The sequence below is a fragment of the Chionomys nivalis genome, chromosome 5, assembly GCF_950005125.1.
Source record: "Chionomys nivalis chromosome 5, mChiNiv1.1, whole genome shotgun sequence".
In the NCBI taxonomy this organism is placed as follows: domain Eukaryota; kingdom Metazoa; phylum Chordata; class Mammalia; order Rodentia; family Cricetidae; genus Chionomys; species Chionomys nivalis.
This window is the reverse complement of record NC_080090.1, coordinates 79,514,387-79,540,692: the sequence shown is the minus strand read 5'-3', so window position 1 is coordinate 79,540,692 and position 26,306 is coordinate 79,514,387. Positions and strand designations below refer to the sequence as shown.

Here is a 26,306-nt window from a genome sequence, read left to right as displayed (position 1 = left end):
ACCGCCAGAATTTGAGGAACTCTTTGACCAATACTGTTGGTGAAATGGGCTAATATGTGGGTGATGTTTACTGTCAGTATTAAGATATATGCTTGTGTTTCCTGTACCAAAATGGTGAGCAATTCTCTCTGAAGCTCAGCCTTGTTTTCTGAGGATCCTGGTGTTAAAAGCTCGTCATTGCTCTTTTGTTCTGTATCATGTTCATGTCATACTGACCTTTCCTTCCCAGTAAGTGTTCCTTTCTCCTTCGAGGACTTTATTTCAGTTACCGTCTCCTTCATCCAGAATTTTTCTAATTCCTAATAAGACTTTTGAAAAATGTACAAAATTCTTTGTTCAGAGTTTATTTTTATGCAGTAGAAGTTTGTTGTTGAGAACCTGGCTCTCGTTGTGTGTGAAATCTGGCTGCTGGAGCTGAAGCGCGAGGCGCACTTCTGCATTTTGCATCATTGCTCTCCTTATATCTTCTTTCTCCTCAGTATTGTGGGGGCAGCGCTGACCAGATTAAACTGATTTAACTTACTTTCTAATCTACTTTGCAGGTTCTTGAAGATGAGAGCATCAGCAGTTATAATTCAGAGGAAGTGGAGAGCTACACTCTCTGCAAGAGTAACTCGTGAGAAGTTGATTTTAAAAGTAAGTGTAAATAAAAGTCAACCCATTTTCCCAGACCCACATCAGGAAATAACGGCAGGAAGGATGTTATAGGCTGAACTGTGCATTTGTTTGGTACACATCTGTTTCAGTCCATTAAAATTATATTCACTTGTAACAATATGATTTTGCCAGGATGTTATGTGTGTATATATTATGTATACATATGTAATATATTTATATAATATATTTTCAAACTTAAAATTTTCATGATTACAGTGAAAGTCAATTAAGTTTGGAAAAAGCAAAAAAAGTATATTTTGTCTAGTATAAGTCAAATATTTTATAACATGCTTCTTATAAGCCAGAGTTGATCTGTTTAAAGTTAGAATAAAACTGTAATGGCCATGACCTGTTATTAAATATACCTTTTAAAAATTTCTGTGTATCAAAGTTAGATTTTTCAGATATAATTTATGTTCATATAATATTCATTCTAGCTATATAGCAACAATTGTTTTTACTGACTACCGGCACTTAAAATATGCCAGGCAGACACTGAATAAGAAACTTAGGTGGTAGCTGCTATTGCTGTGATCATGTGAAAGTCTAGAAACCGTTTGGAGTGCTAACTTGCCAGTGACTGTTTTGTGGGTATGTGGACATTTGTAAAGCCAGCTTAGCTAAAATGAATTCTAACCATACACTTTTTATTATGTAAACTTGTTTCTGAAGATGTTATATAATTGAGAAACCTAAGGAAGGCAGTTGACATGCTTTGGTGTTCTTTTTTAAAATATTTACCAAATTTCTATGTATATGTGTGTGCCTGGTGTATATATTTGCACCACATGCATGCAGGAGTCGTATAAGTCACAGAAACACATTGGATCCCTTGAAACTGGAGTTGTAGAAGGTTGTGAACAACCACGTCAGTGCTGGGAGTCATTCCACGCCCTGTGTAAGAGCAGCAAGTGCTCTTAGCCACTGAGCCATCTCTCCAGTGTGCCTTGTAGTTCTTAAAGCTACAAACTGCTCTTTCTGTGGTTAATTTCTGACGACTACTGCACATTTCCCACTCTAGCTTGTGCTCTCATTCAGTGTGTTTGTCCTGTAATAACGTAAATCTTTTCCTCCACCCACATAGAGTAGAAAGAATCAAGAAGATGAAAGCTATTGACCCTAGCTTGTACCTTGCTTTTTGCTGTAGATCTGTATGGTTTTTGAAGTAATGTTTTTGCCACTTTCACATGTCAGTGAAATAGGGCATTCTCAAACCACGAAAGTAAGGAATATTATGAGTATAGCAGCTCACTTTACAGTGAGAAATCTAAGATTCTAACAGCTTGAAAGTCTTATTCCTACCTATTAACGTTCCTTGCGCCTTTTTCCTCATGAAGACATCGACCTGCTTGTTTGATACAAGCCCATTTTAGAGGTTATAAGGGAGAGCAATCATTTCTACAGCAGAGATCCATTGTTTTGATCATATAGAGTGACGTACGAGCCAGGGTGACAGGGAAGTATGAAAGGATAGAATATATCAAATTTTAAAAGTCTAGTTATTTTACAAGCATTAGTACATGGCTGGTTAGTAAGGAAAGGAGGAAGTATTGTAGAGTAAAACTAAAAGTATTTGATGTTAAGCAGTGTCAAATTTTAGATTTTGCAGAACACTATCAAATTAATATAATCATTAACTCAACTCACACAGCCATCTAACAGGGTCGTTGGGTGTCATAGATTTATTGTAGTTCTGTGATCTTGTTATCCTATTTCTTTGCACAGATGGTCACACTAAAGTTACAAAATGTTTTCTTTTGTTTTGATTTTTAATGCAATAACACTTAGCAAAAGAACTGCCAAGAGTGTGGAGTTTGTGAGGAGGAGGCTAATTTACACAAGCAGCCTTTTGCCTCTCCAGCAACTCTAAGAACCATTCCTGTGATAGCCACATCTTCACTAAGGATTCTTTTCCTTTAAGAAGGCCATGACACTGGGGCTAAGGATATGTGAACTCCTGCATAGATAAAATTAATTAGATTTGAACTTTAAAGAGAGAAATCTTATATTCATTAAATCAAAATTAGAAATCTAAAGTCAAGCCTGGCAGTGGTGGTGCATAACTTTAATTCCCAGCAATCAGGAGGCTGAGGCAGGCGTATCTCAGTGAGCTTAAGGCCAGGTTGGTCTACAGAGCAAGTTCCAGTAGAGGGTCCAAAGCTAAAGAGAAATCCTGTCTTGAAAAACACCCCCCCCTAAAAAAAAAGGTAAAGAACGAAAGAAATCTAAAGTCAAATGTCATAGTAGAAAGCTTTTCATGACCCCACCCCACCGTCCTCATGCTGCAGTAGCTAGTGCTGGAGAGATGGAATTTGTCAGCTTTCACGTCTCTGAATCTTAACAACTCTGCTTGCAATGCTGTAATCTTTACAAACCTTTTACCTGCCTCTCCCTGAGAACTACAGATCTGCCTTAAAACAGTCTTCCAGTAAGCGCGTTAACCTAAAAGCTGTTTTTCTTTAGTAAAAGGCTCAAAATTCTGCTTTTGTGTCTTGTTATATGAGTTATTATATCAGAACTATTGTATAGTGATGAGGGATTTGTTTGATTCTTTTGGGTCTGAACAGCCAGGAGCAAACAAGCAGCCTCCATACAACAGTATAGTAAAGAATTATAATTACTTTGAATTAAAATGAAAATAACTACTAGTTACAGCCAGTACATTTTGTTTATATAATGTTATATGCTGAGATAAAAATACTTTTTATCTATATGTTTTCTGCTTTAAATTATTTTAATGTATTTTGCCTATTTTTCTGTTGAAATGTTTTCTTTCTGTGCTTTAGGTTTCAGAAGAGAAAGCCAGAATTCGACTTCGCCACTTTACAGCGGCCGCATACTGTCACATGTGTGCCCTTAGAATCCAGCGAGCCTATAGGACCCATGTGGCTGTGAGGAATGCTAAGGCGCGTGTTAATTCAGTCATCTCTATCCAGGTTAGCTCATCCTCTGCACTCAGTTTTTGATGCACTGACATAAGGTCACAGAATCTTAGACTGTTAGATCACAGGATGCAGTAAGGGCTAGAAACTGGGCCATGTTTTGTGGGCCAGTGTTCATCCACTGATGTAATTGTACGCATTCATTCTGTAGATACTTGTTTCTCTACATCCTTGTCCAACAGTGGCCTCAGAAGACATTTGGAAATTGCCAATCAAATGAATGGGAATGGAAATATGTCTTTGTTTGGATTTAGTTGTTTACCATCATTTCTAGCTTTTTCCCCCAAATTTATTAGTCATTTAAATCCCTCTATGAGTATTTCTTACTATTTAAAATATTTTAAAGCACTTAGCCAATTTTTCTATTTGATATCTGTATTGTAATTTATAGGGGAAATTTTTCATTTTGTATTTACTGATGTATATTTATATATAAAACATTTGGGTAGAAAACAAGTTACAAAATGCAGCAGAGTTTGATAGGACTAATATACATGCACAGACATATGCATAGACATGTGCATGTATATGTTTACTCACATATAAAAGTGAAAAACGATGTTTTGAATAGAGATGGTTTCGAAGGAGATTACAACAAAAGAGGTTAGTTGAACAGCATCATCAGATCCTAAAACCTGACCGTGAAGTTCAAGAATGTCAGCACCGGCAGAACAGGGCTGCATCGGTGATACAGAGGGCAGTACGCCACTTTCTCCTGCGCAGAAGACAGGACAAAATCAATAGCAGTGCCACTAGAATTCAGGTAAGTTCTTCAAGTTTAGTTTTAGCCCAGGATTATAATCTGAGTTACAGCTTCAGTTGATATATATGTTCCATGCATTACTGGCTGTCATTTCTAATGACTCTGTTATGCCTGTTTGTTAAGGCTTTGTGGAGAGGCTATTCTTGGAGGAAGAAAAATGATCGCACAGAAATTAAAGCTATACGACGGAGTCTTAGAGCCGTCAGTAAGAACGTTGAGGAGGAGAACAAGCTCTACAGAAGAACTGAGCGCGCGTTGCATTTCCTGCTGACATACAAGCACTTGTCTGCCATCCTGGAGGCCTTGAAGCACCTGGGTTAGTTTCCTGTCGCAATGCCATGCTTAAGAGTAGGATTACGTTGTCCCTAGGAATGCAGAATAATATAGTGTCTCCCAAAACTCCGTTATGTTACAGTGAATTTCTTGTTTATTCATTTGTTTCCCCTCAGAGGTCGTTACCAGATTCTCTCCACTTTGCTGTGAGAGCATGGCTGAAAGTGGAGCCGCTTCTACGATCTTCGATGTGATCCGGGGTTGTAATCGAAGTGTTCCCTGTATGGAAGTTGTTGGATATGCTGTTCAAGTGTTGCTGAATGTAGCAAAGGTAGCTTTCCATTTTAATAGTAAAATACTCATTGTCAAGAAGTATGGCCCTGCAAATTAAACTTTATGTTTACTCATTATTAGATCAGGCTTCTGTTTTTTAATTCAATTATGCACAAGAGTTTTTCTGGGAGAAAAAAAAACATTTATTAACATAGCTGTATATGGAAAAGCTGGTTTTTATATGATTTTATTGATTTTGCTCATAGCATGTTTACCATTTACTATCTACGTGCTGGTAATTTCTGAGTTATTTAATTTTTGTCTAAGTCTCTATAGTAGTTTCTGTAGCATTTTACCGAGGAGATATAGCAATAGGACGCACTAAGTTATACACAGTCCAGGCATTACGAGAAGAGATTCCCCACTGACCCGTGTCCTGAACCACGCTCCCGCTGACAAGAGGTGATGGAAAAGAGCAGGCTCCATTTCAAAGTCTGGATTTTGATCCCAGATCTGTGTGTTGTTGCAGCGTATGTAGCGTGTCCGTGCTTCATGCTGTTCACATGTAACATGAGTACAGTCCAGGACCGCCCTGGTGTTACTCAGGCCACCTGTCATCACACCAGAGGCATCTCCAGAGACTGCCGTGTTACCTAGTGATGCTTTGTTATTTTAGGATGGTGCACATTTCAGTATGAACCTAATGACACTGTTGAACAAATAAGCCATTGAAAATGTATTATAGACCCAGTATTAAAATTATCATTTTATTTTATAGCAGTTTCTTCTCAAGAAACTAGTAACCAGATAGTTCACTATGTCTTCTCTACTGTTATCCTATTATAATCACAGAAAGTTACCTTGTGAGAGTCTTACTACCATGATCTTTAATCTTCTTTTTATCTACTTCAAGATACTCTCTCTCTCTCTCTCTCTCTCTCTCTCTCTCTCTCTCTCTCTCTCTCTCTCTCTCTCTCTCCCCCCTCCCCCCCCCCAATTTAGGCTCTGGTTCACTTCAAAACTATAAAAGTGGAAGGGGTAAAACGATGAAGATTGGGATGTGTATGTAACATAGGATCAGCAGTAATAAAATGTCATCATAAGATCTTTATCACTTGCTGCAGATGCTCCAAAGATTTGGCTCTGCCCTTATTTTGTGGTTAATTGGTGTAAAGGCATGTATTCCTTGTAAGTTTTCATTTCATTCTGGTCTATTTAAGTATGAGAAGACCATCTCAGCAGTTTATGAAGTTAAGAACTGTGTGGACACGCTGCTGCAGCTTTTGCAAGTGTACCAGCAGAAGCCTGGTGACAGAGTGGCCGAGAAGAGTGCAAACATTTTCACAAGAACTTGCTGTTTACTGGCTGTGCTGTTTAAGACAGAGCATTGCGCTTCTGTGAGTACTCATCTTTCTCCTAGATTTTTAATGTCTTTGACTTGTATGTTTTCTTTAGCTACCACACTAAAGTAGAGCTTTGTATGTATTCAGACTTGCTTTGTTCAATGATAGAAATGAATTCACACAAACATTTGTCTAATCATAAAGAACCTGACTCTGGGGCTGGAAAACTGTTCATTAGTAGAGCACATGCCTGGCATGCACATGGCCCTGAAGCACAGTCTATAAAAGTGGGAAAGTTAACTCTGAAAGTAGAATTTATTGCATCCATCTAAGCAGTTCCCTGGGGAGACTAACACACCCCTGCATGTTAGAAGGCAGGTCTGTGTGACCGACCTCACCCTGTCCGTGATCATCCTTGTCCTGTCCTGCTGACCCTGTCCTGCTGACCCTGTCCTGCTGACCCTGTCCTGCTACTGTTATTATTACCAAGTGCTGAGGCTACTGAGCCTCTAGCTACAGCTCTTAACACAGTAACTGGAGCTTGTAACCTAGATTGTGGCTTTTTTTTTTTTTCTGAGTAGATTGGGAAACAATTTAAGGTTTTATGCCAGAGGGGATTTTCAGTGTGGGTTTGTTGTTGTTTTGTTTTGTTTTAATTTTGGTTTGGTTTTTGTTTTGTTTTGAGACAGAATCTTACTGTGTAGCCTTAGCTGGTCTAGAATGACTGTAGACAGGCTGTGTTACCATGCTCACCCTCCCGTTCAGCTTTATGCCATTCTGTTAGAGAATGAATTTGGGAGAGGATGGATGGATAAAGAAACTTTAGGAAAGAGGCAAGTACAGATGTGCCAACATCATCTGGGATTTCATCAGTGACAGAAGAGGTTTTCTTTGGAAAAATGGACGAGTCTTGGTGTCTGGACATGATGGGTGGATTGACTAAAGTCTTTACTTTCTGTATTCCATGTGTAACCTTTTGAGTACATGTCTTTTTAATAACTAACTTGCAAATTAGTTAATAATTTAGATCAATCTACCTGCCAAATTTAGAGAGCATTGTTCCTTTCTTAAAAGCTAAAAAGCATAGTATTGATCATTCATAATTTCCTGCAGAAAGAAATTTTATTCTTACCAGTTTTTAACAACTGTAATTTCCCCCCCCCTTTTTTTTTTTTAGGATGTACAAAGTAGAACAAAAGTTATTGATCGTATTTGTCACCTCTACAAATGTACAGTTCCTAAGCATAAAGTGAATACAGAAGGGTTATTTGATAAACAGAAGAAGAATCCCTGTATAGCCTTTCCTTTTTTACCAGAAAGATCTGTGAAGACCAGAATAGTTTCAAGGTAAGTGGTTAAATGCGGTCTGCAATTCGTGCATGATGGATTCATTTAATAGGTGTTTACATTTTGAACAGGCGGCAAACACTGGGTGAATGGAGATCTAAGTACATAATAAATCATCATTGCAATGGCTTTGGGCATTGCCTAGTTACTCATGACATACCCTGTTTTAAGTAGCTAAAAAAGCATACTAGGATGCTGGTTATAATTATGTCACTTGTTTTCTATATTAAAGTAAAAATACATTACGTGTCAACTGTCAAAAGTCCCTTTTGGCCAAAATGGCAACCCCCGCTCATTACATAATTACCCATAATTACTTTCCAAATTTCTTCCTCTAGGTAAGATCTTTGTAAGGCTTTGTATTAGGTTTTGTGGAATGCTGTAACGAATTACCAGAAACGTGGGTTAGAGTAATTATCGTTGGTATATAGTGTTTACACTGAGTTCTTGAAAAATGAAAACTAAAGTAAAAGTTGAAGAAGATAGGACAGAATGGGAGGCATTCGAACCATGGGATTTGTTTTGGGCAAGCCTGAGAACCATTGATCTTGAAGCGAAATGTCAATCACCCATTAGAAAGCCAGCTCTGTGACTGAGCAGGAGAGCCAAGGCGGCAGTAGGAACCAGTGTATCCTTATTTCAGGATCTCTGTACCATTAAGGCCAGATGAAAGTGACTCCGAGTTAGAATCATGTTCCCTTTCATCACATTTGGTCTTATCGGTGTCCAGATTCTCTAGTTACTATATAGGAAAGAACAGTAAGATAGGAATGCAGATAGGAGGAATTTCTTTGAGAGGCTTTGCGAGGATATGTGGTCCCGCCTCCCCATTTTTTCAGTGACTGATGTATGTGATTATAACCTCAAATGCAGAAGTGCCTGAGAGGAAGTAGAGACATCTTTAAGGAAGCAAGGACCAAAGTGGTCATCATTGTGGAGAGAAAGAAGCAATGGGCTAGGAAATAAAAGCAGAGGCCCCTCTTAAAACATGGGCTGGAGCCGAGATGCAAGCCAGCGTCTAATGTTTCATTACCAGCATTCATCTGTGTAGGAATGGAAAGCAGACACTTTTATTCAGTTTTGGAACATGGTTGGGTTTTCCAGATTCATGTTATAGGGGAGGAAAAAAGGTGATAGCATTTTCACAGAAGATTATTGGCATACGTATGCTGATGTCCTTATTAACTGTAGTGTATGCTGAAGGTTGAATGAATTGGAGACCTTGGTGAGGTGGAAAACTTTGTTTACAGGCTTCAATAAGGCATGTGGCGTGCTGGAGATCAGAAATGGGGCTTGCAGAATGGACGTCTAAATTGGGACTAAGGTTCAGTGGCCATGCAGTTTCTCTGCAGACAAAACCTCGTCTGTGCCTGTGAGAAAGTGTACAAGGTGTGACAGGGTGCATAACACTGATCATTTATGGATGCGGATGCTACGAAGAAAAGTGGCAAAAACTGAGAAAAAACTTAGCCAGTTTCAACAAGAATATCACCTTGGGAGTTTGGTAGATGAACAAAAAAGGCATTGGTGGAGACAAATAGCATGCATAAGCCACAAAGAGGCCAGCGTCGGTTTTGAGAAACAAAATATAGATAGTAGTAAGTTATAATGAGAAGCTCTCCCATATCTTGAAGGTAGCTCTTTTTTAACAGAAACTTCATTAATGCTGTTTTTTTTTCTTTTCTTAAACAGAGTTAATTCACAGAGGATTTTGAGGCGTGGTAATATGGAAGAAATCACAGATTCATTGCAAGCTATTCAACTGGTGATGGATACCCTTGGCATTCCTTATTAGTAAATGGAAACGTTTTTCAGTGTAGAACTATAAAAAAAGTCATGCCAATCATGGATACATGGAGCAGCTTTTACTTTCAGTGTAAACTTTTAAATATGGCTTTGTATAAAATAAAAATATATATTATTAGTTATTGAATTGTTTATTAAATTTTTCATTTTTACTTTTTTTTAAATTATTGAGTTTATAACTTCATTACATTTTTTCCTTCCATTTTCTTCCTCCAAACCCTTCCATATCCAGCTTCCTGATCTTCTTCAAATTCATAGCTTTTCACGAATCATTATGCATGTATATATGTATTTCTATATATGTATATTCTAAATGCAACATGTTAAGTCCCTATTATGTCACCTGTATGCATGGTTTCAGATAGCACAGGTAGACATGTGCTGAAGAAGTAACTGAGAGTTCTACATCCTGAACCACAGGCAGAGGGACTCTGGGGTTGGCATGCACTTTTGAAACTCCATTGCCCACCAGCAGTGACACATTTCTTCCAAGAAGGCCACTCCTTTTCCAGTGGTTCTCAACCTTCCTATTGCCACTCTTTAAAGTTCCTCATGTTGTGGTGACCCTGAACCGTACAATTATTTTGTTCTTACTTCATGATTAATTTTGCTGTTGTTATTAATTTTAATGTAAATATCAGATATGCAGGATATCTAATATGAGATCCTGAAGAGGTCATGATCCACAGGTTGAGAACCACTGATTAGGACCCAATCCTTTCAAATAGTGCCACTACCTGGTTGAACATTCAACTCTGAACCTGTTGGGACCATTCCTGTTCAAACCACCATGATGTTGCTGATATAAAAATATCCCATAAAAAGTAACTTAAACAAGAGACTTTATTTTGGCCTGCAGATCAAGACTGTAATCTATCATGGTGTGGAAGTTGCCACAGCAGGAATGGATGCAGTTGGTCATGTTTCATCCACTGTCAAGAAACAGAGATCAATGATAAATGCTTGTGCTTTTTCCCCTTTTTATGTAGTCTAAGTCTCAGCCTAGCAAATGGTGCTATCTGCAGTGCGTAGTTCTCAGTTGCTGCAATTAACAATACCTAATAGGAATGCCCAGAGGTATGTTTCTCAGGTAATTCTAGGTCTTACGATTGAGATTAACTATTACAATCTGGAAGGTGCTCTCATTTGCATCTTTCTATGTGTTGCTTTCATTGGTTGAATAAAGAAAACTGCCTTGACCTTTTGATAGGGCAGCCCTTAGGTGGGTGGAGTAGACAGAACAGAATTCTGGGAGGAAGAAGGCAGGCAGAGAGCCACCCGCCATGAAGCTGCCATGCTGAATCTTTCCCGGTAAGCCACGGCCTCGTGGTGACATACAGATTATTAGAAATGGGCTAAATCAAGATGTGAGAGTTAGCCAATAAGAGGCTAGAGCTAATGAGCCAGGCAGTGATTTAATTAATACAGATCTTCGTGTGGTTATTTCAGACATAAGCTAGCCAGGCAGGACAAAACAAAGGGCCCTGCGCTTATATTACTACATTTAACTACCTCTAAACCCCTTATACCATTCATGGCCCACCCCTACATGTATTCTAATATCCTATTCCCTCTAGGATAAAGCTTTGGGATGTCTTCATAGCAAACCACTAGCTTCTAGGAACCTATAAGCAAAAACTCCATCAAAAACATCTTGTGTTAACAGCTGAGTTTCGCTGTAAACTAATTCCCTATAGTCCCACCAATGTACTATGCAAATGCTTTCATTTATGATTTTCTTTTGCTGTATAACTATAAATCTTATTAAACCTCCTCTGTGTTGGAACATGTTATGTTCTGTTATAACCAGAATCCTTTGTCAGCCTTGCTCATACATATTTGTCTTCTGATCTGTCCTGAAGTCACAGAATGACTATCTTATGTAGTTCTGTGTACTAGGTATACCAACCACAGCTCCTACCATACCAGAATTCCTCTTCCGAATGGAAAGGACATAATGGAAGCCTGGAAGACAGGAATTCAGGGGACGTTCTACTTAAGACATTTTACCTAAGCCCAGGGGAGCTGGGGATAAAGGAAGACACCATGCCGTGCAGCGAGCCCATTATGATACTACTCACAAATCTGAAGTCGCTATGCAGAAAACTGCAACATTCGCTGGATAGGAAAAAGAAAAGTGGGCATACAGATGAGTGATAAGTATACACATGAAAAAGCACTAGAATGACTCATCCCTTATGAATCTTATTCTGGCTTCCTCTTAAAGATTATGAATATGATAAGTTCTCCGTACTTAAAGTAGCCGAAATGTACCTGTCATTTGCAGCATGAAAAATAACATTTTTAGACATTTCTTCACAAGTACTATTAAAAACAGATGAAATGACTTATTGATATGAAAGCATTCTTTACAGAATCTCATATATGCTATTTTGTAATGGCAATTTTGTTATTAGAGCCTTATTATTTAATTATGGTGGGCCACCAAGACCTAGCAATAACCTATGTTTGAGAGTACCTTAGATTTCAGTGACCAATAACTCAGGGTTATATTCCATGCCTAGCACTGAGATTTCATTTAATGACCCATGTCCTAGAGAGCCGTATTGTGTACCCATACAAGTACTCCATTAATACACATATACACAAACACAATTAGCCTACAAACTAATGGATTTCAATGAGGTGTCGTAATGTACCCTTTAAGTTGTAGCTAATCCACTGTGTACCATCTATCTCCAACCACCTGATCTCCACTTAAACCTTTACTTCTAGTATTTTCTCCTTTTCCTTTCATGTGACTTGTGTCCTACTATTTGCTTTGACTGAGTATTCCTTGAGTTGGATCACCATATACCTCTGTCTAACTTTTGTGTACCCTTTATTTGGCTAAGTCTGCCAATACTTCATTTCCACACCCCGCAAACATATCTATGCTTGAAGCTCTCTGCCCCCCTGTACTGCCTCTCTCTGCTTTCATTTTATCTCCCCTTGCCTCAGGAACCCCCTCCATTCCCACAGTGGTCCATTTCTGGATTTCAACATACAAAAGATTCAAAGCTAGGACTTAATATGAGAGAGAAGGTGGAGTTTGTCCTCTGTGCCTCCCATAACCTCAGTGTGATTTTTTTAGTTTCATCCATTACAATAGCAATTTATGTCTTTCAATTATTTTAAATGTAAATAAGCAAAAATCTTTTATTTACAAAAACAATAGAGTAGGGACTGGAGAAGATGGCTCAATAGCTAAGAGCATTTGCTGCCATTGCTCAGAACCTGGCTTTGTTTTACCAGGTCCATTCATGGTCATCTCTAACTAGAGTTCCAGGGACCTTGTTCTGGACTTTGTGGACATAAAGCATGCATGTATATGGTGTACATATAGGGACTAGGTAGGGAAACATAAAATATTAAAAATAATAAAAGAAGGAAGTGCATTTTATAAAACCACAGCTATCCTGTCTGTTATCTAGGAGAGACTCAGAGTGATTCAAAGACACAAACAGACTGACAATGAAGGGAACAAAGACATTGAGTGCAAATGCTAACCAGTGGGAGGAAGTGTGACTGAAGCAGACAAATAGAATTTAAATATAACAGCCATACCCTGATAACGAGCAACATGCCTTCAGGCTTTCAGAACTGAACTAAATAAATGCTTTTTTTAAAAGTAGATACCCATCAATACTGAATCAGAAAAAATCAGAACAATTTAAACAGACTTAAACTGAGTTAGAAATTGAGAACAGAAAATTTCCCAAAGGGAAAGTTTTCTAGATGAATACATGAGTGGTTTCTACCAAATGTTCTGAGCTGAACCAAACCAATCTCACTTAAATTGTACCTGGCCACTTAGAAGGAAGCAAAGAAGTTTCCAAACTGCTTAAAGTCAACATCAAAGGATACCAAAGCCTGATAAGAATATCCATGATGAACACACGAGCACAAACGGGGAGCTAGTAAATGAGGAAGTGTATTGAATGGAGTGGACATCACTGTCTTGCCCTTGAGACGCAGATATGTTAACTAAGGAACCTAATCAATGTACCACACCATTGACAGAAGGATGGAAGAACAGCACAAGAGGGGGCACTGCTATGCGTTCAGTATGCCTTCCAAATGATTATGTGTAGGACCCTTAATATTCACAACACAGTTGTTTTCAGATGTGAGGCCTAGTGGGAAGCATCTAGGCTGTGGAGACAAGGGCATTCCATACATGAGTCGTGCTGCAATGGTATCCATCTGCCCATGCCCACAGAGCTCATACACACTTCATGTTGTGCCTTACTGTTTCTGATTTCTGCCTGTCATAGTTTGAGACAAAATCATTTATGTCTTTGGAAACTGCAGTTCAGATAATGCATTTTCACATCAGGGCTCCATTACCTCACGATCCTAAGTTCATCTTTGCTCTGTCAAAGCTGGTAAACAGCAATGGGCAGGTAGACTTTGCCCTAGGAATATACAGTTGGGAATCTGAGTTAAAATGTACCCTTCTTTATTCGGACTGTATGCATTATTATGTTATTATATTGTTGCCTCTGCTGCTTAGTATGTTTCTGTTGAACCCAGGATGAAAAATATTGTCAGCTAGTAAAAGTACATTAGTTTGAATTGTTTGAGAATGGATTAAGCAAAATGTTAGCTTGTTCCAAAGGTACTTAGACAGACATTGTAATTATTAACTTGTTTTGTCAGAAGTATTGTGTACTCAGTGATGAGATCCTGGGTGCTCTAGGATTTTAAAAATCTTCATGAGAAAAGCAACTGAAGATGAGGTTGAGATACTTGCTATTTATTTTTATATTATTCATCTTAGGAGACGTCTATGCAGAAGGTAAAGTTAATTCCTTTAGCATTCCTTATTCTCTAAAGTGTAAATAGAAAACTGAGAGTCTCTCATAGTATTTGAATTTTAACCTGATATTTTACTTCAATATACCAGTTTTGTAACACATGTTTTAAATAAAGGTAACAATGTTTTAAAATTTTGATAATGTTTCTTTGAACAAAACTGGTGTGGTATTTTTATAGTAGTGTAACTTGGACAATCAAAGCAAACTTTATTTCTCTAGATTTGTGGGCATAAGGAGGCAGGATCTAATGACTTTAAAGGGTTTTCTGGTTAATATACAGCAGTTTGGAAAGCATATGTTTGCCTTAATTGTAGTTTTAGGTAAGAATCCATGCATAATACTAATGCTTGCATAGTTTAGTTCTTTCCTCTTATAGTGAGAGTTTAATTTGGAAATTTGAAGAAGAACAAAGTAACCAGCAAATTTCTACGCATGGTGTTCATTGTCTGGAGCTATGAAATAGTGATTAATTTGAGGGCAATATAGTTGATTATAGAAACAGGAGCACTGGGGAAGACAAAGGCTACAGAGGTTACAACAATGCTATAAATCAAATTGTCCAGAGATATCAATACGGCAGATTTGCTATTACAGATCTTCATGGGTAGACTCCCTAGAGTGTAAACCACATTTGGGTGAAAGGTGGGGAGTGTACCAGTGAGAATTACTAGTGATGTAGTCAGTGTTATAAGATGGTAAGGTTAGGTTATGCGGATGAGTCAGTGACCAGCGAGAGCTTCTCTAAATTAACATTTATAATTGTGTTTTAGTTGACCAGTTTACACAAATTTCTTACCAACAATATTATTCAGGTGAAACTATGTTACTCTTATTTCATACAAGTAAAACAAGCAATCTGCTTGCATACAGGAGCAATATCCCCATGCTAGTCACGAGGCCAGTTGAGAACCTCGTGGATAAGGAGTGAATTACTTCTGCCCTTGATCGCTCTCAACTTCCATTTTTCCCAGGACCCACTCTAGAGTTTGGGCATGTTCTTACATATGAAAATGGCTTAGTAAAATATGTATTTTTAAAATGAGTTTTGCTATTGTTTGATGTTGGGTCATAGGTGCCACAGTAGAGAGAGAAGCTCACCAAGTTGCTAAGCCTTCATTTTCCAAAGGAGCAGAGGGGTACAGCCTTCTTGGGAAAGACTGACACTCTGCTAGCTCACTCCAGTTACTTTATTCAAACACATGCAAGGTCAATTAAGACTAGGAAAGGTCCCAGCTACCTAAGTCATCTTGCTCTTGCTGCCTGCTAGACAGCCTACGCATATCTCAATACCAATGATTGTGGATTGCCGTAATCAGTTAAGTTACATTCAGTAGTCTACAAAAGACTCCTCAAAATCCAGCTCTCAAAAGGCACAAAGCAAGATAATTAAAATAAAAAATAGGAAATCACAGAAATCTTAACATCCAAAAAATACTGTAATAAATGTGAAGAAACAACAGAACTCCAAGTTTGCCAGAAGTGCCTTAGGACCAAAGTCGGTGAAGCTGCAAACTCTCACGAATCACCAAGTACAGATTCTCCAGAGAAACGTTTCTTCAAGGTTTAAACCATCTCAAAACAATTTTTCAGCCTCTACTGATTAACCCAAGCATAGCAAAGGCTTTGCTGAAATATTTCTTTCAGCAAAGACACAAAGGCTTTACTATACATATCACTATAGTTTGCCCTCATAATAATGAAACCTTGCTGTAGACTTTTATCTTCTAAATGTTTTATTTTATGAGACACTGTTATTTCCACGTTGTTTTCAACTGTTGTAGAATTTCATGTTTTATTTATCTGCTGTTCTAGTGATGGGTATATAGTTATTCTAATTCCAACTCACCCATGAATAGCTCTGAAATCAGTATGGCTGTGTGATCAATCACTTCATCTCTCTTACTGGTACTGGATTTCTATGGTACTTAATAACAGAATACTTTGTAAAACAGTATATTATCTCTGCTTCAGAGCTTAGAATCTCCCAAAAGTTAGCGTGACGTTCTTGCCTCTTATCATCTTCATGAATACTTTAAATTATCCTATGCGGGGGCATGTTATTGTCTAGTGAGATTATCTCAGTGTTGCTTCTTTCTAGTTCTTGCTTCTTAGTAAGTTTTCATGTTTATTCCTATATTTCTTTGGACGTTAAGACTTTTGCAATTTCCTATATTTTTCTAATTATCTTGCTTTGTGCCTTTTGAAAGCTGACTTTGGGGGAGCCTTTTGTAGATGATTAAATGTAACTTCTTGGTGGTTTTTGATCTTTCAAATCCCTTGTCAAACATTATGTGTATTTTTCATGGACAGTGATTTTTTGTTGTGTATTTTCATGTTCATTGGAGCCACTTGCCTCTTCTTCTGTAACTCTGTTTTTTTCTGGTCTGTATTGCCAGTGTCTTTCCTTATGAGTTTAGGATACTGGTCATGCAGTTGTGAAGTTCTGTGCTTATTTACAAAGCATGTTTCATCTAATATTGATTTTGTAGTCTGTTGACTCTTTTATCATGATGACTTCCTGACTCTCTTCTGGTGAGTTTCCATTTACCAAGGCATGTTTGTTACCTCTGCTGGTGTTGGGAGAATGTTCCATGTCCAGAACAGGGGACATGAGGCATAACCCATGACAGTCTACCCATTGTCTCTGTCCATAACAGTGGCCCTTGGGATCATCACTGTTATCCATAATACAGCTATTTTGGGTCTTTCCATTGTAAACTCCTGCTGCTTGGGAATGGAAAATACTAGAATTCTTGGGGATTCTACTGCATGTGTTTCATTAGATGTTGGCAGTCCTATGGTGCCTATGATTTTTATTCTGTTTTCTTCAGCCTTGGATGGCACTGCCATCATTTTCTGCCTAAGGCAGCAAACCACAGAGTTAATGACTTCTTTACTATGGCTTCCTTTGCCTCTTTAATAAATCACATGATTTATATGCAACTAGGTTCTTTCACTCACTGTTATGCTTTCGAGGATGATTTGAAAAGTGTGGGTTTCTATCTAGTTCACTGTGTGGTGTCATTGTCTAAATCCATGGTTCTCAACCAAAGAGTCACATATCAGATATCCTGCGTATCAGATATTTACATTATGATTTGTAACACTAGCAAAATTATAGTTATTAAGTAGTAACAAAATAAATTTCTGGTTGAGATAGCTACAACATGAAGAACTCTAAATATTGAAGGGTTGCAGTATTAGGAAGCGTGAGAACCATTATCTCTTCTGCCATTAAAGAGAACTTAGGCTGTTTTGCAGTCTGATGCTGTTGTGAACAATGACCACATCAAAGTGCTGTCTCTTTGAACTCACTCTGTGCCTTTCTATTAAGTGTCTCATATGGCTTTTGCTTTCCTAGATATCTCCAGTGTGCTTTCTTGTGTGTGAGAGGTCCTGTGTCTCCAGTCACTGTGAGAATTGGCCTGTTCCTTTCAGTCATTTTAGTGGTGTTTTAGTAATGTAATGGCGGTCTGATGTGAATATTCCAATCACAAATTGAGCTAATTATTTGCTCCCTGGCCACTTAGACATTCTGGTTTTCAAAGCTGTGATTCATTGTATGCTCCTTTTCTAAAAGAAAGGCCACTTATTCCACAGTTGTGTAAGTTTCTGTCTCTCAGCGACCTCATTTGTTCTGATGTAGCAGACACTAATCACACAGCTTGGCAGCCTGCATCTCTGGGTCCCCATTTGTTGGTTCATTCAGATAGAAATCTTCAGATAGAAATAAGTTGGAAAAAAGTTGCAGGAAGGTCTCAAAAACAAAAAATTGAATTTGAATTTACATTCATAAAATGATGGGCAGGCAATGCACTAAATAATCATCCAGAGACCATTCAAACTATATGGGTGGAGGTGTGTAGAGTATATGCAAATTTTAATTACTTAATTAAGAGATTGGAGCACCTGTGGGTCTTAACATCTCCAGGGGAGCTTTGAAATCGACTTCCTGCCAGTAAAGTGTCAACTTTTACTGAGCATGGAAACATAGCTGAACGAAGAAGAGCTGTTCTGTGAATGAAATGCCTGCTGGACTGAAAGAGTAAGAACAAAGAATAGAAAATATTTTAACACCTCAGATTAAATAAAACCTATGACTAAAACAAACCAAGCTTTTATTTTTATTTTTACTTCTACTAATGTAACTTTCAGAAAGGTTAAAATTGCATATTGCATATGTGATGTCATGATGTGTCTATGAGAGTGCTGTTCTACAAAGCCAGAACAGGTTGAAATCACCTGTTAGTTATTCTGAGTGACACAGCTATTCAGAATTGCCAACAGATATAAAGAGGGGAGGGCATGCTATTAGATATTTAGATCATCACAGTATCACTTCTAAACTTAGGTTATGAAAATAAGTGCAAACTGAAGAATCTGCAAAAAAAATATTTAGGGATTTGTTTGATCATAGGTTTCATGGGTTTACATGTTTTTCCATTTTCAGCTTGAGTTTTCCTCATTTCAGAGAAGCAGTGTGATCTTCCTGCCGTGGAAAATGGAAGGATTGCCCAATATTATTATACATTTAAAAGCTTTTACTTTCCAATGGGTATAAACAAAACACTATCATTCTTTTGCCTGGCTGGCTATGCAACCGAAAGTGGAAAGCAAGAAGAGAAAGTCAGGTGTACAGCAGAAGGCTGGTCTCCAAAGCCAAGGTGCTTCAGTAAGTCAGTGCATGCTGTTAGCACAATGCTTAGAAACTAGCTCCTGGGAAGAGAATGCTTATCTATATTAAATGTGAATGGCGATTAAGCTTTGTATATATAATAATAAAATACCGTTATAAAATACCACATATGAAATTCTGTAAATGATGCATTTATATCAATAAGTCACTTCATTTGGTTTTAATAACACTTCTGAAGAATTATCTGAAACTGTTACTTTTCATGCTGCAAATGACAGGTACACTTGGGCTACTTTAAGTAAGGAGAACTTATCATATCCATAATATTTAACAGGAAATCAGAATAAGATGTAAGACTGGGTTTCATAAGGGATGAGTCATTCTAGTGCTTTTGCATGTATATACTTATCACTCACCTGCATGCCCACGTTTCCTTTTCCTATCCAGTGAAAGCTGCAGTTTTCTGCATAGCGACTTCAGATTTGGGAGTAGTATCGTAAAGGGCTCATTGCATTGCTTCATGGCATGATGTGCCCCTTATCCTCGGCTTCCCTGGGCTTAGGTAAAATGTCGTAAGTCAAGAGTCCCCTGAATTCCTGTCTTCCAAAGTAAAGGAATTACATTATGTCCTTTCTATTCAGAAGAGGAGTTTTGGTATGGTAGTAGCTAAGGTTGATATGCCTAGTAAACAGAACTGCATAATAGCCATTCTCTGAGTTCAGGACAGACCAGAATTTAATTTAACATTTTTCTATTAACATAGAACATAGATCTATAATATAAATCTCACTATAACATCGTAGGGGAGAAGTCACTTAACTTTGAAGTTGCTCTCTTAAGAAATAGAACTTTGCAGAGATTGGCATGAGAGCATAATGGTGAAAAGAGAATCTCTACAGTCAACTGACTGCATGTGATTTTAGCACCATCCCTATGAAAGTGATTTGAAAATTCTCAGCCTGATTTTTATGCAAAAAATGGAGTTAATACTGATTCAGTAGAAACTTTCGTGTAGAGTGTTTGCCACATAGCTAGTACTAAAAGTGCTTTTGCTAAATATTAACCTTGAGCAAGTTTCCTAACCCTTCTAGATTATTTTGTCATAAAGATCCAAAAATATGATATAAAAATGACAGCAATTGTGGTGGTAATTTTTACTGTGTTGTACCTTATTGTTGCAATATTTACAAAGGACTTGATTGTAGACTCACAGGTTTTTGGGATCATATGATGATTTAGTCAGTTTATATACATTGACTCCTGGATTCTTTGCAGTGAGGTGATCCAGAAATATTTTCTGAAAGTATGAATGAATTATAGCAAGATACTTTAGAGCTATTTAATTGTCCATTAAATATTTTTTATTTTATAAAACAATGGAATAAAACATCAAATAGATCAAGAAGAGATTAATTTTACCTATGATTACTGACAATTAGTGAAAAGTTATTGGTACATTTTCTAAAAGAAGATGTGGTACAACTAGGAGTTGCTATAAAAATTGAAATTTGTAAAAACAAAAACAGTTAATTGTACATGAAAGTTTCTGTCTCATCTGGTTCCACAGCTATTCAGTCCCAAAGAAATACACAGAGGCTTATATTAAGAATAAACTGTTTGGCCTATTTGCTCATACTTATTATTAAATAGCTCTCACAACTTAAATTAATCCATAATTCTTGTCTGTGTTAGCCACATTCCTTGATACCTTTTATCAGTGAGGCATTCTCATCTTGCTTGCTTTGTGTCTTGCTGGTTCCTGTGTCTCTCTTTTCCTCTCCCCAAAATGCTCCTACTCCAGTTGCCTGGCCTATACTTCCTCCTTGACTAATGGTCAATCAGCATTTTATTAGATAAATACAAGTGACAAATTCTTACAGTGTACAAGAGCATTATCCCACAGCAGTTAATGTCAAACTGAATACATTTCCAAAGGAATTTTATGCAGGATATAAGATATTTCCAAAATTAAACTATATCAGGGAACTATGAAGTGAAAATTATTTTACTCCTCAAAATTCCAAGTGAGAGTAACATTATATATTTTTGTTATTTTTCAGTTTAGAAAAGCATAATCTAAATTTTTCTATTAGGCAAATTGCTACTGTAATTTCTTCATGACACTAAAACACCTTTACTTTTACAACACAGAAAAATGCCTGAAGCCTGTCCTAAGGAATGGTTATGTCTCCGATGGGAAAGTCCTGTACAAAATTCAAGAGTCCATGCGCTATGGTTGCACTTCGGGATATAAAACCACTGGAGGAAAGAATGAGGAGGTGGTCCAGTGTCTTCCTGAAGGATGGTCTTCTCCACCGTCCTGCAGGAAGGAGCAAGGTGAGCATATAATAATGTTATTTCCTGAAGAAAGTATATGATCCTATGAGGTTATGCTTCACTCAAGAGACAGTTTAATCTGTATAATTGATTTTCCACTATGTCTCTTCTATGTGAGAAGGTGACAGTATTTTGCTTTTCTCACATACTTGGTGTTTTCTTAATCCACGTGTTCTCAACTGCAGCAAGTCTCTTGCCTCATCAGATCTTACTTTGGACTAATAAGATAGAGCTGAGATGATCAAAGAGAAAGAACCCTACTAGGTTTTTTGTATAATTCAATGCAAATATTTCAATTCTAGATAATTTTACAGCATAAGTTGTTTAAATTATGCAGATCCACAGAAGACAATTAATCAAAATATTTTTTCACAAGACTTCATCTAAAATGAGGTCTTTGATCAAGTACAATGGATCAATATTTCAGAGTAGGAGATTGATAAGATGGTTTACACAAATATAAAAAGTGAATCACAGAGGCAACGGCAAAGTGATGTTTTCAATTTTGCAACAGTTGGCTTTGCCACATATTATTACTATTCAATGTGATGCCATTTGGGAGTTTTTAATATTCTAGGCCATTTGTGATGGAATTTATCAAAGATCATAAGATAAATGTTTAACCTTTCAGAGACGTGCTTGGCCCCTGAGTTGTATCATGGGAATTATTCCACGATACAGAGAATATTCAAAGTGAAGGACAAAGTGCAATACTCCTGTGCTGCTGGCTACTACACCACTACGGGGAAGCAGTCTGAGGAAGCAGAGTGCCACGCACACGGGTGGTCTTTCACACCACAGTGCAACAGTAGGTTCTCACTTCAGTAATAACTTCTTGGCTGCAGAGGTTCATCTCCTATTAGTTGTTCTGCCAGTAACATTCCATGCATCTTAGCTTTGTTTTCTGCTGTCATTTAGTTAATAGTAGACTTGTTCACTTCAAGTTCTCAAACAGGAAAACCTCGCTTTAGCTATTGTAATTCAACTCATTTAAACCTGCTGATATTTAGCAAGATAAAATATATTAATAAGCTTATAGAACAGAACATAGCTAATGTTTTAATATGGATTATAAATAGTAGTAAAATTATGAAAAATAAACATGTTTTGTTATTTTTAATCTATTCTTTCATTTTTTAGAATTAATGTGCTCTTCTTTGAGATTAATAGAAAATGGCTACTTTCATCCTGTAAAGCAAACCTATGAAGAAGGAGATGTAGTTCAATTTTTCTGTCATGAAAATTATTATTTAAGTGGATCTGATTTAATTCAGTGCTATAACTTTGGCTGGTATCCAGAATCTCCCATATGTGAAGGTAATTTTTAAAAATTTCATGCTTAAAAAATAGCTTTAATTTCTCTGATCTCTGAATGATCACATCTAATTCTAGTTACAGAACAATTTTTAGAATAATCATTTCATAGCAAGTCAATAAATTATTCTATCTAAAAATCTAAGCTTTGTATGCATTTGTGTAGTAAGTATTATCTGTTGTATTTAACATGCATATATGTGTGTGTAGTGTGTGCATATGTCTGTGTGGGTGCATGTGTGCATGTGTACATGGAAGCTAGCAGTTTACACCAGGTTTCTTTTTTGGCCCCTCTCCTCCTTAGTTTTTGAAGATAGTCCTCTCATTGCATCTGTGCTTATTGAATTGGTTGGTTTGCTTAGGTAATGAGCATAAGGTTGCCTCCATCTCTGCCTCCCGAGTAATGGATGATAGGCACTTGTCACTGAGCCTAACTTTTACACATGTGCTAGGAATAATACATAGGACCCTTCCTGCCCCCCCCCCCATTTATAAGGCAAGCAGCTTTATCAGTATCACTATATCCCCAGCCCTTTGTTTAATATTTTAAAGGCTCTGGCATATATGTTAAATCTGTATTTGGTTGAGACACTATCTTAATTGGCCACATATTTCTTGATGTGAAAAGTTCATCTCCGAAATAATAAAATAAGAAGCACGAAGAGCAGAAGAATACTAACCTTAAGGGAAAATGGAAAATGAGGTCGATCATTTAGTTAGAGCAGTCCAGACATGTAATAGCTAAGGTTTGATTTATATCACTGGTTGTGTTCAAAGGAGTGCTATGATTATCTTCAGAAAATACCAATTCCTAGCCATAGAGGGACCTCATGTGGCAGAGGAAACTTGAGTCCAAGTGTGTGAGTATGCATTCAAGATTTTGATTAATACTCTGTGAGAGAATCCTCATGTCTGTATTTGTAGAAATGACAGATAATATTTGAACTGGGTCTGAAATAGAAATCTGAGTATTTGGTGAGGTATGAGAGGCAAAAGGTACGATGGACATCATTTCTGCTGTATTATAGGAAATAATGTTATTGTTGATAGGCAGGTCCACGACCTACCTGGGAATAAAACAGAAAAGTGTGATTGAACTAGATTCCAGCAGTAAGGAAAGGGGTGTCTGGACAGGACATGGATGGCAGTGCCTGTACCTATCATAACTCTGCAGTGCAGTGAGCAATTGCTTTGAAGTTTTAGCAACTTTCTAGTTGAGCCCAGCAGCCTTTGTATAACAGTATGGGAGTTGTTAGCAAGTTGTCTGTAGCATATTGTCTCAAAAAATACATGACAGATTCATTGCCTGTTCTGCACCCCAATCCAAATTAACATGGCACCATGTCTGTAGTTTTATAATTGTTATTGTGTGTAGAAGAATAATATATTGAGCTATATACTTCCCAACCGTAGATATCCCCGTCCTAATCCTAGAGCCAGCACAGTAAACTTATGTGGCAAAGAAGTACAGGGGTTGACTAAAGATCTTGAGGTGTGGATATTATCTGAAGTTATTTATTGGTCCCTAAATACAATGACAGGTGTCCTTGTAAAGGTGTCTGGAAGGGTACTTGACAATAGAAGAGGAAGTTGGATATGGAAATGGCATGGCTTTACTGGCTGATGAGCTGTACTGGTGCCAACCTGAAGGTTTGGCTTGACAGTAGTAGCTGAAATTCACTGTGGGTGTTGGTTGGTTTTGTGCTTTACAGGCTGGTGAGCCAGTCTTACTGACTTTGGGCTGAGGTAGCCTTCTATCCCTAGCCTTCTGGCTTCCTTTCTCTGGACTCTGATAGTGCAGCGGGATGGTTCATTAAAGTCAGTAGGGAGAGGGTCTTTCAGGAAGAACGGCATTGTGAATTTATGTTGGCCATGCAACATAACCACATACTAATTCACTATCTTTCTTTAAGAAACAATTGACAGGTCCCACTCATGGAGAGGAATGCCGTGTCAGAGAGCAGTCAGAAAAGGTTTTTCCTGCTGCCTGTCTACCATGTTTTCTATGGTTCTCTGCACCATAAATATTACCAATAAATCTTTATAATGTTTTTGTAATTTCATGACTAAATAGGCTTATATTTTTACATCAGGAAGAAGAAATCGATGTCCTCCTCCGCCTGTGCCTCTACATTCCAAAATTCAACCACATTCAACAACTTACCGCCATGGGGAAAGAGTGCGCATAGAATGTGAACTTAATTTTGTGATTCAGGGTTCAGGAGAACTACTCTGTGAAAATGGAAAGTGGACAGAACCTCCCAAATGCATTGGTTGGTAACATTTTTTTTAAAGTTAGTTTGTATTAATATTTTAATTTGTGTGTTTAATAATGGATTTTATTGGGACATTCTCATGCGTATGTATCATTGTCACTTGCTCTTATTCACAGCCTGCCCTGTGCTGCTTTCCTGACTTGGTAAAATCCTGACCCAGGGTCTCCTAAAATGCTTATGTAGCTCAGTGGTCTCCTCCTTTCATTTTCCCTCCACAGAAGAGAAAGAGAAGGTAGCCTGTGGACAACCACCCTCCATTGAAAATGGCGCTGCACAAACACACTCCGAGATTTACTTCAGTGGAGATAAAGTGACATACAGGTGTGAAGGGGGCTACTATCTCCGGGGATCAAGTACAATAACTTGTAGTCGTGGCCAGTGGACGCTGCCACCTGAGTGTGTTGGTATGTGTGTTTCTTCTAATATTTATGCCTATGGTGCTCTTTTCATCTGTTCAATCTTTCTGTGCAAGGCCAGATGTTTGCATAATTTAGAGACACATAGCTATTAAATCTACTGTGTGAATTTTTGAGTATGTAGATGTATCTGGAGAATTTAGACCAAATTAATAATTCAGAACAGAAACATCACTTAAAGTACATTATTGCTAGGCTGTTGTAGAGTTAGCTCCACAGTCTTGCACTTTATTTGACCACACATGTGTGAGGTGAGTTTTATTAAAGGAGTAACAGATGTGTAGTACTCCATTGTGTAAATATACTACACGGCAGAAAAAAATAATGACATCGTAAATTTTGCAGGAAAATGGATGGAGCTAGAAAACATCATTTTGAGTGAGGTAATCCAGACACAGAAAGACAATTATCACATGTACTCACTCATAAGTGGTTTTTAAATATAAAGCAAAGAAAACCAGCCTACAAATCACAATAGCAGAGAACCTAGACAACAATGAGGACACTAAGAAAGACTTACATAGATCTAATCTACGTGGGAAGTAGAAAAAGACAAGATCTCCTGAGTAAATTGGGAGCATCCCTTAGGGGAGGGATGAAGGGGAGGGGAGAGACAGGGAGGGGAGCAGAGAAAAATGTAGAGTTCAATAACAATCAATAAATTGCTGAAAAAAAAAAAGAAGTAACAGATGGATGTAGGGTTAATTTTTGGCCATGAGTATGACTGCTTCCCCTCCGCATGCGTGTACTGACACTTTCTTCTTCTCTGCAGGTAAATCCTGCTGATTGGAATTTTGCATCTTTTAAACCTTGCAGCTTCTAAGAAGCACACCCTTGATTTTGATATTACCCAAGATATCTATCACAAGGCTAAAATCACTTCCTACCATCTTTTTCATGTTTTATTAGATATTGAAAAAAGTTTCCCAAACAAACTTACCTATTTATTACATAAGAAAAAAATGTTATAAAAGAAGCTAAAAACGGTAACTAAAAAAGAGAAACTGGGAGAGAGTATATCTTTCATTTATGTGTTAATTGAGAATGGGATTGAAAAGGAGAAGGAAGAATACAGGAATGGATAATGCCCGGTGCAGTTTTAG

The 26,306-nt window shown here is 37.6% G+C and overlaps 2 protein-coding genes across 2 annotated transcripts in view; both read left to right on the top strand.

The window, feature by feature from the left end:
- The window catches only part of Aspm (assembly factor for spindle microtubules), a 43,534-nt gene extending 34,066 nt beyond the window's left edge, over positions 1–9,468 (top strand). The window contains exons 20-27 of the mRNA XM_057770925.1: positions 543–636; positions 3,444–3,593; positions 4,171–4,362; positions 4,486–4,678; positions 4,812–4,966; positions 6,129–6,305; positions 7,429–7,598; positions 9,291–9,468. Of these exons, the coding sequence (XP_057626908.1) occupies positions 543–636; positions 3,444–3,593; positions 4,171–4,362; positions 4,486–4,678; positions 4,812–4,966; positions 6,129–6,305; positions 7,429–7,598; positions 9,291–9,393 (1,234 nt within the window). The 3' untranslated portion in view covers positions 9,394–9,468. The remainder of the gene's footprint in view (positions 1–542; positions 637–3,443; positions 3,594–4,170; positions 4,363–4,485; positions 4,679–4,811; positions 4,967–6,128; positions 6,306–7,428; positions 7,599–9,290) is intronic.
- Positions 9,469–14,141: 4,673 nt separating this feature from the next.
- The window catches only part of F13b (coagulation factor XIII B chain), a 29,994-nt gene continuing 17,829 nt past the window's right edge, over positions 14,142–26,306 (top strand). The window contains exons 1-7 of the mRNA XM_057770699.1: positions 14,142–14,205; positions 18,696–18,896; positions 21,012–21,197; positions 21,829–22,005; positions 22,338–22,514; positions 24,605–24,784; positions 25,006–25,191. Coding sequence (XP_057626682.1) covers positions 14,142–14,205; positions 18,696–18,896; positions 21,012–21,197; positions 21,829–22,005; positions 22,338–22,514; positions 24,605–24,784; positions 25,006–25,191 — 1,171 coding nt within the window. The remainder of the gene's footprint in view (positions 14,206–18,695; positions 18,897–21,011; positions 21,198–21,828; positions 22,006–22,337; positions 22,515–24,604; positions 24,785–25,005; positions 25,192–26,306) is intronic.